Source organism: Rhineura floridana, chromosome 8, assembly GCF_030035675.1.
Source record: "Rhineura floridana isolate rRhiFlo1 chromosome 8, rRhiFlo1.hap2, whole genome shotgun sequence".
Classification (NCBI taxonomy): Eukaryota; Metazoa; Chordata; class Lepidosauria; order Squamata; family Rhineuridae; genus Rhineura; species Rhineura floridana.
This window is the reverse complement of record NC_084487.1, coordinates 52,907,389-52,919,621: the sequence shown is the minus strand read 5'-3', so window position 1 is coordinate 52,919,621 and position 12,233 is coordinate 52,907,389. Positions and strand designations below refer to the sequence as shown.

At 41.0% G+C, this 12,233-nt stretch overlaps 1 protein-coding gene across 1 annotated transcript in view; it reads right to left on the bottom strand.

Moving 5' to 3' along the window:
• The window catches only part of ANKS1B (ankyrin repeat and sterile alpha motif domain containing 1B), a 573,173-nt gene that overhangs the window by 389,098 nt on the left and 171,842 nt on the right, over positions 1-12,233 (bottom strand). The window contains exons 6-7 of the mRNA XM_061582729.1: positions 6,997-7,568; positions 5,019-5,091 (exon numbers count right to left, since the gene is read on the bottom strand). Of these exons, the coding sequence (XP_061438713.1) occupies positions 5,019-5,091; positions 6,997-7,568 (645 nt within the window). The remainder of the gene's footprint in view (positions 1-5,018; positions 5,092-6,996; positions 7,569-12,233) is intronic.

Genomic DNA, 12,233 nt, shown 5'->3' with positions numbered 1-12,233 from the left:
TGTCGTCATGCGGCCTTGCCCTCTTGCGCCTAACTCCATCACATCTACGGGAGAGTTTTATTTCTATATTTAGGTTTGACGCAACCAATTTGGCTTCATTCCACATGCATTTCCAGTTCTTTTGAAGTTTTGTCAGCTCTGTGAGGAGAGCTTCTATGTTTGCTACTTCAACATTCAGTGTGGCATCTCTAGCTTGGATGACCTTGTTGCAAATATCTATGCCAGCTGGTGAATTTGGTGGGTCTGGCTGATTGGGAAGTCGCCGTTCCAGGCTGTTTTCCGTAAAAGCGTATTATAGCTCGGAACGGGTATCAGAACATGCCGTGGAAGTTTTGTGTCTTATCGCATGCATCCCATGGAGTCATGTGGGATTGGTGAATTTGGTGGGTCTGCCTTGCTGGGAAGTTGCCGTTCTGGGCTGTTTTATGTAAAAGCGTATTATAGCCCGGAACGGGTATCAGAACGTGGTTTTCATGGAAGTTTTGTGTCTTATTGCATGAATCCCATGTAGTCATGTGGGACTAGTGAATTTGGGAGGTCTGGCTCACTGGAAAGTTGCCGTTCCAGGCTGTTTTATGTAAAAGCATATTGTAGCCCGGTGTCAGCTCTGCACTGAGACAGCAGTGCAGGTGGGGCTGGAAATTCCTGGGTATTTACCAGGGCGGGAAAGTCCTTAGCTGTCAGCTTGGTCGTAAATCTGCCAGGCTAACAAGGATGAAGCGTGATAAGGGCAAGGCCCTTTCCAAGCTTACGTGCCAAGCCAGAAGTCCAGAAGCGAGGTCAGTAGAGGTCCGGGTTCAATTGCTAAGGGGTCAGTCCGAGATCAGGTTCAGGGAATCTGGAAACACTCGAAGCCACACCTGGCGTTGTAGTCAGCAACAAGCTGAAGCCAAGGTTTGTCTTTTAAGGAGCAGGTTTGTCAGCAGGTGTGAGCCATCAGCGTTTTGGCCTTAAGTGGACAGGCCTGCCCCTCTTCTGCCTGACCTTCTGTTGTCTACGTTCTGCAGGTGAGGGGGGAGTATCCTGTTCACTGTCTGCGTCTGGCTGAAGGGCTTCAGCTGTGTCTGGGGTGCTCTGCAGCTGAGGGGGAGAAGGAGTTGGGTTCTCAGGAGTTTCCTCCGTTTCTCCTTCTGGGTCTGCTGCTGTTACTCCCGAGTCATCCTCGTCTGATGAGTCCTCCGAAGGGGCCATGACACCAGAAACGGGTATCGGAATGTGGTTTTCGTGGAAGTTTTGTGTCTTATCGCATGCATCCCATGTAGTCATGTGGGACTGGTGAATTTGGGAGGACTGGCTTGCTGGGAAGTCGCTGTTCCGGGCTGTTTCATTCTGTTCCGGAGGGCATTTTGGTTGTTAAAGGGTTAATCAAAAATCCTATCGGAATGGTTGTTGTTCCTAAATGTTGTTCTCAAGTGTCTCTAACACATCCCAGTGTTTTTGGCATCAATTTCTTTTATAAAGGGCTTGTTCCGACCTGTTCCGTTCCATTCTGGCTTTTACACCGTCCCATTTCTTCCCTGTCCTTACTCTGAAGTCCTCAGGTGGCCATCTGTCCTTATGGACAAGCACTGTCATCTTTTTTTTTCTTGGCAGAGCTTTTTCAAGGATGGAGGGGCTATGATGCAGAATGCTTTGTCTGAACTATGTCTGCTTTCCATGACAAACGCACAGAGACATTTGTTAGGGAAAAAATACAACCATTTATAATCCCTAATCTAAGATTATCAGCAGAACGAACATCTGTCTAGCAGTTCTGCCATTCTTCTCAACCACAGATTCTGATTGAGATGCCATCTGCCTGCACTGTGACCTATCTTTTCATACTAAGGCCCCATCTGCACTATATATTTAAAGCAGTATCATACCACTTTAAACAGTCATGGTTGCACCAAAGAACCCTGGGAACCACAGTATGTTAAGGGTGTTGAGAGTTCTTGGGAGACCTCTATTCCACTCACAGAACTACAACTCTCAGAGTCAGTTTTAACAATCAATTTGTCTACCCTGGAAACTCTGGCAATTGTAACTCTATTTCTTCCACAGTGGATATATTATTTATTATTTTATTACACACACACACACACCAAAATATAAAAGGCATACATTTTTGTTGGTATTAATATATTGTTCCACCATATACTTGGTTATTTTAGTAATAAAGGCAATACATCACATCTGTAGAGATAGATTAGATATAACCAGCATGAATAGACTTATTGTTCAGTATTATAAAAATACACACAGAAATAGGAACTAATTTGGTTGGTCCTATTTCTTAGCAGAGTTGTAAAAATACAAGCAGCAGAATGCGAATAAACCAGCCCCACCTTTCTCTATATAAATGACAACAGACACAATCCTTGAGGTAAAAGAAAAAGAATGTTTACTCACGACCTCATATGTTTAGAAGAACATAGGCTTTAGCTTGGAAGAAAGAAAAATAGTCTCGGTCATCTTGGTCTTTAGTAATGGATGCTCTCAGAGAGAGCACCTTGCCATGCGGCCTCTCTCAAAGGTAGGAAGAACAGCAATGGAGGATATTCAAAAATCCCCCAGGACAAAAGAGAAGGAAGTCAGGTAACTAACCCCCCCCATTAGGAAGTTACATCATGGTAAACAGGTACATGGGATATTTCCCAAACATCCCTTAAAGTGACCATGCAATATTTGTTTACTCTAACACTTATCACACTTCATAGTATCTTATTTTTTATGGAATAATAGAATAGCTATCAGTCATATATAAATTTGAGTTGTGCGATGTGCTATGATAGTGTGAGTGATCAGTCTCCTGAATAGAAGCAGAATTCACTCAACAGCCATCTTTTGGGCATACTAGATACTTTAAGGAAGATGCACTGTAATATAAGCCGCTTGCACATCTCTATTACATATATATAATGTTAACATTCATTTTTTTACTTAATTAGGACTCGTTTTTCTTAAAAAGCTATAATAGGGTAACCTCCATAAATATTCTAGGATCAAATACATTTCAGTTTAAGAAAGGAGGTGCTTACAAATTCACTAATAAACCCTAAAAGCATGGAAATCATATGAAGTTTCTGCCTTAAGGTCCATTCCACATAAGAAGTGAATACATTCTGTATAGTCTTGCACAATGCTCTTGGTTACAACTCAGGCTCAGTGCAATTTAAGCTCTTTCAGGCCCAATCCCCTTCCTCTGCAAGCTGGAGACAACAGTGATGCTCAGGAGAGCAGGGAAACATTAACCTCCTAAACTGCATGCAAGCCCAATATAATTTTATTTGCCATACATATACAGTGAAAGGATGTACAAAAATATGTTACTTATTCTGGTATTCTTCCCACACCCGTATTGTCAGGGAAACCAGAAGTTATCTTTTTGTGGTATTACTGCCGAGTGGCCAGACTCTTAGGTCACTTGATGGTGGCTCAGTTTCCAAGTGAATACCAAGGGGACTGGTGAGATGGCTTCTAGAGAAAGCTTCCAGCTACCACAGACTGGCAACAGAAAGGAGGGCTGTCCCATTGCCACCTTTAGGCATCACACACTTTAGTGTACATTTGCAGGGTGAACAATCACCCCACTGTGCGTGCAGACTATTGACAATCAGGCTGACCATCCACTCACCAACAGTGCTTTGCACAGTGCTGACTATGGAGCCCCTTGCCTGCTAGTGAACCACCTCACTAACCTCCATTGAGTGAATAAGATCTAGAACAACTAATCATAAAAAGTGTGTTGTGCTTAAAAATAAACAATGTACAAACTTAACAGGAAACAAACCCTGCCTCCAGCTCACACTTCAATATATAACAAACCATAGCAAACAATAAAAAGGGGGGGGGAGAAAGGGAAGTGGGAAATAAGAACAGGGTGATTAAGCTATAAAAAAAGAACTGGCAAGCTTAATCTCAGCCCCCTTTGCACATTAATCATGTGAAAGGGCTCCACATATACAAAAGGGCAGTGCTAGCCGTGGGCTCAAAGTTCTGCAGCTCCTTGGCCTTACTCCTTGACATATATGCATTGAGCATGGATGTCTGCATAGGAGAAGCCTATGCATGTACACCTCCACACTAACTGGAATCCATATGTGTAGGCTTCACATGTGCAGATGTCCACACTCAACACATAGATGTCAGAGTGATATTAACATGTAATGATGAGGGCTGATCAGCAACATGTTCCCAATATCTCTTTGTACCCATGGAGCCTCTTCACACAAGTAATGCTGGTGGTTAATGATAAGCAACTAGAGACACATTACATAGTCACCATGAATACTGTGTGGAAAGTAACAAGCATTTGAGCCATGTCTATTAGATTGCTTTAGTTTTCCCCATTGCCTTGTATGACCATCATGGCCAGTAATTTTTTTGAATTAGAAAAGTAGGGAAGAAAATAATACAATAGAAACAGAAAATAAATAAATAAATAAATACCAATTATATTATTCATCCATATATCATCAGCAAATCTATTCAGACTCACACTAGTTAATTCTCTACCAGCATTTCCAGTTCCAGTTTCTCCTGCTCATCTTCTCTGTGTTTCATTTCTTCCAACCATTCTAGCCAATCATGGTTTACTTCATTTACACTGATATTCATCAGGAGCCAATATATCTGGTTTAGATATATTTTCTCTTTAGTTACTATTTTAGACAATGGTGTTTGCTTATGTAGAAATAGATGAGCAATGTGACATGGCTAATGGTATCCTGTTGACCTGTCTGCCCACAAATGAATTAAAAGCGATAGAAAGAGACACTGAATTTAAGCATATACTTTGAATGTTATGATTATTCAAAGACAAATAGCAGTATAGGGGTCTTTTTTTTGTATTGGTTGGAGGCTGAAGGGTGCCCAGAAACTGTTGGACTACACCAAAATTATGAATAAAATTTAACTTTGGCCAGTGTTACTAAAACATAACACAATCTCAACACACTGCCATCTTTTATTTTTCTAGCTATCAGAAGTTGATTGAGGAAATCATCTTAAAGAAAATAAAAGCATTTCTTGCTTACTTGCAATACCATCATTAATCACTTCTAGTCCAGTAGTAATACCAGCATCTATGGAACTCATTATTTTATCAATCTGAAAGAAAAAATAGGGAAATTATTAAACTTTGTCATTATGCATTATTATACATTTACAAGTATAGGCACAACATAATGGCTTGTGTTATTTAAAGCATAATTATACACTTGAGAATAGTACATAGAAACATGTGAACAGCCTTCTCTTCAATTTCATTAACGTCAAAAATAATCTAAAACACACATTGTATGCAATCCCAATAGTGTGGGAGCCACTCCATTGAATGTTTGTGTGAAAGGCATCTAACTCAAGATCTATAATGGGTTGGTATCATAGCACATAACAAGACAGAGAAACATCTGAGTGGAGCTATGATACAGAAAACTGAAAATTGAAAACCTAACATTGAGCAAGGGACTCTAGTCAAAGATTGCCCATAAATAATAGATACACACGTGTGTCCATATTTTAGCAGGCTCCATCCCTTTTCATTATTGTAAGGCAATTACCAATCATAAGAAATATGTGCTTTTACACTAAGGGTTTAGGATTACTTGTTCAATTAGCTTCGTTCCACTTATACCCATTACGCCAAAACATTTATCAGTATATACTTTGTCTATTATCCCTTGTAATAGGGAGACTAGTACATAACTTTCACAAGAATAATCAAAACTTGAAGAATTAACAAGAGTTTTCTTTGGGTTTGGAAATAGCAATTTGGAGGACCATCAGTAGGTTTTCACCTGAAGGCCACAGCATGCCAAAGATTACATTTAGATGACTGAATTCTCTGTGGAGATAATAACTTCCATTAAGCCTGTGGCACTGGAACAGAAACCTCAGAATTTGTGTCAGATATCTAACTGCTATGGGGATATCACAGAATACCTTCCCTGAGACATCTTTCATTAGATACAGTACTTTGTTTTGTTTTCCTCAAAAACCAAGCACACTTTTGGTCATGTGGAAAGGTCTGTATATCTGCAGCAGGACTAGTGAATTCTTTCCACAGCAGCTCCCTGCACTGCACCACAAATCACTTAAAACACCCAAGTTTCACCAACTGCTTTGGAAACAAAACACTTTTTGAAACTCTCCAAAGTTTCAACAGTGCCTTCTGAAGATATCTGGAGGGCTGCTAATTGAAATGAAGGCACACACTTACAAATACAAAAAGTCCACTGTGCCCAAGGGGCTTAATGTGCACCCGAATATGTCTGCCTCATAATGGGTCAGACTTTTTGTTCATCTAGCCCAGCTTTAAAAGGAATGGGAAGCAAATGATAGGAAAGACCTCTACCTGAGATGAGATAATCACTGGCAGAGGTCTTTCCCAGGGCCGGCGCCAAAGGGCAGCCAGTTCGGGCCCTGCCCAAGGGCCCCTGAAGGACCCCTCGTTAGGGTGAGAAAGTAGTGCTCCCCTGCCATAGATCGCAGGGAGGGAGCTTCCAGGCCAGCCGCCTGCCCATTCACTCGCTCCACCTACCTCTCTCCTGTCTTTGCTGCTGCACTTGCTGTGCACACAGGGCTGCCATCAACCAACATGGCAGCAGAGGCTTCTTTAAGGGGTTAATGCCCCTACAGCCATCTTGTTGATGGCAGGCATGTGCATACACGTAGTGTACCATGCATGCCTGCCATCAACCAAGACGGTGGTAGGGCATCAGCCCCTTAGAGAAGCCTCCGCTGTCATCTTGGTTGATGGCAGCCCCGCATGCACAGCAAGCGCAGCAGCAAAGACAGGAGAGAGGTAGGTGGAACAGGCAGGAGCCACACATCCGGGGCAGGCTGGTGCCCAAGGGCCCAGTCATACCTGGCACCAGCCCTGGTCTTTCCTATCATCTGCTTCCCAATCCTTTTGAAACTGGAGATAACATGCTACTCTCTGAAATTTGATTCAGAGCTCTTCTTCACATTGTCTTTATCATGTAGGTATGTATAAACATATCAGAGGCTTACTTCTTCCCATTCTGAAGTAAAGGATGGTGTTCTTTCAGAATTTCTTCTAGAGCTTTCTGGGTCTGCTGCAGATTCATTCCAATTTCTTCTTGCTTTTTGCTCATTAGATGGGTAGGAAACGAGGTTAGAGTCCGATTTTGAAACATATTTGGATAAATGCATGTCAAGGAGAGTCTTTGGCAAAGACCGTATCCTCCCAAGTGTGCAAGCACGTTCCACAAAGCCTGCAGCATTTACAACCCACTGATCCCCAGTTCTTGTGATGCCAGCCAGTGTGTTAGTTTCCCCTAGATTACGTTTAGAAGGAAATATAGTTCTGTTTAAAATGGGTGGTTTTTTCTTTTTAACAGGAGGATCAGTGCTATTTTCTTGCTGTAGCTGTACTGCATTCAAAATACTCTTGAGAGAACTATTTTTGTGGTGAAATTCATCAGCTGGGCTTCCTTTTCTATATAGCTGAAGTGGATTTTCAGGGGGATCACAAGCAGGTGATGATCCATGAAGTAGGCCAGCAAACTGCTCAGAAGGATGTGCTTCAAGATGCTCACTTTCAGTGGAGGTTTGTTGGGTTTCTGTAACATAACAATGTTCCTCAGATTATTATTTTAATCAAATATCCTTCAAAAAACAGACCACTCCTTCAACAGAAGAGTATCTTTAGCAAGTTGTTTCTGGTAGGCAGGAAAAAAAATCTAACACCACTTGCCCCAGTAAAACATTTTTATTGATTTTACGAATTGACTAGGACTAACTGAAAATAAATCATGGCACGCTAAAAGGGAAAGGAAAGGGCCAAGGAGAATATTTACTTACTTATTTAATTATATTTGTATTTGTATAGGCATTGAGTTAGTTACCTTTCTTTGAGAAGCTCATGAAATGGTTTTAGCTTCATTTAAAAAAATAAAGAGGGCATGACAGAAAAATCTTGTAACACTTTAAAGACTTAACAGTTTTATTGTCATGTAACTTTTGTGAACTAGAACCCACTTCACCATATGAAGAATTATAAACCTCATTTTGCCGATATATCTATATACATTGGTAAAAAGAAAACGAATAGTTAGCAGTAGGCAGTCTATGAAATGCAAGGTGTAGAGTCTGTGACTTCTTACACTTATTTACAATCCTGCCTCCCCTAACTTATATATAGTAATGGATCCTAGTCCACAAATGTTTATGCCATTTGTTAGTCTTTAAGGTGCCACAAGACTTTTTTGTGTTTACTCTAGCAAATCAACACAGACATCTCTCTAGTCTCCATAAGGCAGTGTGACCAATGAGCTAGGGATTTACCCCAAGCAATCCAATATGCATCTTAGCTGGATAGGGATTTGAATCTTCTTAGCTGGAGAGGGTTTCAATTGTGTTTCCCACATCCCAATATTTTAGGAAAGGGAAGGGGAACACTTCTGGACAACCTTCTGGGGGCCACATGCCAGTGGTGGGTGGGGCCAAATGCAAAAGTGGGCAGAGCAACAAATGTGAATTTTACTTTGTATAGTAGGCTAGTTGCTACACACAGTCACACATCTCTCTCTATCCTCCATCTAAGTAAACAGTCATTATCAGAGTTCAAGGGCACATTCCAGCCAGGTCAAACAAGAAGAGTGAAAAACAGGGCTGGTGAGGGACATGGCCTGGGAAGAGGGGGTGTGACTGGGGAGGAGGTGTGGTGAGGGGAGAGTCCCTCAACCCAACCAGCACAACTTAGAGGGCTGGTTCTGAAGATCCTCTTCCCTACTTTGGCAGTGCACCTTGCTGACTTGCCAAACCTTTTCTGTACTTGTGACCCACCAATCCTATTTTACCCTAAGCATAAACTTGTCAGGGAAAGCATATAGCTAGGGTTGCCATATTGCCCGGTTAGCTGGGTCTTACCCAGATTCTTTCCATGCCACCCAGCGCCCACTTAGCCCATTAGGTGGCCCGGATTCTCAGCTTTAATTTTTTTTAAAAAATTAAGTTTCTAGGTGGTCTGGTTCTCGAGATATACACCAAAACGTCAGTCGCCACCCCGACTGTTAAATCTTTTTTTTAACAAATCTGTACTGTATAGCACTTCGTAGCTCTTACCCCGCCCGTTCAGGATTGCAGCCAATCAGTGAAGCCAGGGTTGTGTTTGGTTGACCTGAGGCAGTGTCTAGAAAACCTCATTGCATGGCCAGAAAATGGTGGTTTCCCCCCGTTTATCTGAAAATCTCATAAATTGGGTAAGTATATACATTTCAGTTTTTTTTCCTCTTGTGTGCAGGAGTCAGATCCTGGGCAGTGTTTTGAAAACCTTCCCAATACTTGCTTTTGTGGGGGTAAAAGCAATACTAATCCCATATGCCCAGAATAAATCCCATTGAATTCAATAGGACTTACTTTTGAGTAGACATGGTTATGAATGTGCTGTAAATTAATGGGACTTTTGAGTGAATGTAAAAAAGATTTGTGTTTGTGTTCTAAATCTTTCTGTTCCTCTCCAGTCCTATTTTAAAACAATTAGGCAGGGCTTACTTAGGTACAGAGCTTGGAAAAGTTACTTTTTTGAACTACAACTCCCATTAGCCCAATCCAGGGGTCATGCTGGCTGGGGCTGATGGGAATTGTAGTTCAAAAAAGTAACTTTTCCAAGCTCTGCTTAGGTATTACAGTTTTTATTATGTAGGAAACTAATACTGATTTTTTAAAAACTAATACTGATTTTTCTGCAATGACCAACTGGTTTGACAATATATGGGCTGTGTGTATTTATACATCTGCAGTGTGTGTGTGTGTATGGAGTCTTTCCAACAACCCTGTGAGGTAGGGTTGGTGATTGGAAACCAAAGCAACTCACAATAAGAAATAAATCCCTTTAAAATCCAATAACCATAAAGCAAGAATAAACAGTTGGAAAACAGCCTAAAGAGGCATGATTCTGAATTTTGGGTTGGGTGAATGAAGTTTATTTATTTATTATTTGATTTATATCCCGCCCTTCCTCCCAGTAGGAGCCCAGGGCGGCAAACAAAAGCACTAAAAGCACTTTAAAACATCATAAAAAACAGACTTTAAAATATATTAAAAAATCTTTGAAAACATTTTTTAAAGCTTTTAAAAAACGTTTTTTTTAAAAAAAGAAAAGGCTTAAAAACATATTAAAAAGCAATTCCAACACAGACTCAGAATGGGATAAAGTCTCAACTTAAAAGGCTTGTTGAAAGAACAAGTTCATTATCGCTTGAGGCTGTAGTTCTCTGCACACTTCCCAGTTTGAGTAAGCCCCATTGAATACATTGGGACTTGCTTCTGAGTAAACAAACATCGGATTGCACTATAAATATCTTTACAGATTGTGTAATTAATAAACATATTTGATCGTCATGTTTATATAAATATTTCTTCATACTGTGTCCCAATAAGTATTTGATTTCACACTATGTTTGTAGATTTTTTCCTCTACATTTTAAGTGTGCCCTTCTTCCTTGGGGTGGTCATGGTTCTCCGTTGTTTTCATCCTGAGGGGAGGTTAGGCTGAGAGATGGTGAGTAGCACATGGTCACCCAGTACACTTTATAGCTCATTTCCATTTTGAAAAATTAATTAAAACTATTTACATGCAGGCAAAGTTGATTAAGTAGATCAACACATTTAAAGCACATCCAACTCACATTTAAAGCGCATGACTTCCTCTAAAGAATCCTGGGAATTGTAGTTTCCCCCTCACAGTTATAGTTCTCACCACCCTTAACAAACCAAAATTCCCATGATTCTGTGGTGGGATTCATGTGTTTCAAATGTGTGTTGAATGTGCTATAAATGAATGGTGTGGATCTGCCCTAGGTATGATGTGCATTCAAGAGTGAATTGCAAAGAACAATTTTACAAGATACTTTTTTAAACAGTGGGAGGGTTATAGCTCATCGGTACAGCATATGCTTTGCATGCAAGGTCCAAAATTCAATTCCTGGAAAAGACTATTGCCTGGAATCCTGGAGAGCCAATGCTAGTCCATATCATGAGTATTGAGCTAGATGGTACGAAAAAAAAAAATAACAGCCGATATCATAATGCCGTTGTATAAATCTATGGTGCGGCCGCATTTGGAATACTGTGTACAGTTCTGGTCGCCTCATCTCAAAAAGGATATTATAGAGTTGGAAAAGGTTCAGAAGAGGGCAACCAGAATGATCAAGGGGATGGAGCGACTCCCTTACGAGGAAAGGTTGCAGCATTTGGGGCTTTTTAGTTTAGAGAAAAGGCGGATCAGAGGAGACATGATAGAAGTGTATAAAATTATGCATGGCATTGAGAAAGTGGATAGAGAAAAGTTCTTCTCCCTCTCTCATAATACTAGAACTCGTGGACATTCAAAGAAGCTGAATGTTGGAAGATTCAGGACAGACAAAAGGAAGTACTTCTTTACTCAGCGCATAGTTAAACTATGGAATTTGCTCCCACAAGATGCAGTAATGGCCACCAGCTTGGATGGCTTTAAAAGAAGATTAGACAAATTCATGGAGGACAGGGCTATCAATGGCTACTAGCCATGATGGCTGTGCTCTGCCACCCTAGTCAGAGGCAGCATGCTTCTGAAAACCAGTTGCCGGAAGCCTCAGGCGGGGAGAGTGTTCTTGCACTCGGGTCCTGCTTGCGGGCTTCCCCCAGGCACCTGGTTGGCCACTGTGAGAACAGGATGCTGGACTAGATGGGCCACTGGCCTGATCCAGCAGGCTCTTCTTATGTTCTTATGTTCTTATGAAATGGCCTGAGTCAGTATAAGGCAGATTCCTTGGTTCCTAAAAGTGGAAAGAGACTCAAGGGCCACAGTGACTCGAACATTTATTTATGTATTTTTATTTACAACATTTATATACTGCTTTATTGTAAAAAATCTCAAAGAGGTTTACAAAAAGTATTAAAACAATAAAATTATTGGCAAAAGCATTAAGGACAGATATTTAAAAACATTCAAAATAATAAAACCAACAATGAGTTAAAAACATATTTAAAAACACAATAGCTTATACATGCCTGGAGAGGCTTGCCTCAAGAAAACTGATTTTAGCAGGTGCTGAAAAGAGGCGTCTGCGTAATAGCAATAGGCAAGGAGTTCCAAAGCATAGGTGCTGCCACACAAAAGGACTGCCACACAAAATGCAGATTTCAGAGCAGAGGTGCAATGTGCTGATAGGATCTCACTCATGTCAGCAATTGTGCTGCAGCATTCTGCATTAACTGCAGTCCCCAGGTCAGGTTGTGCTGCA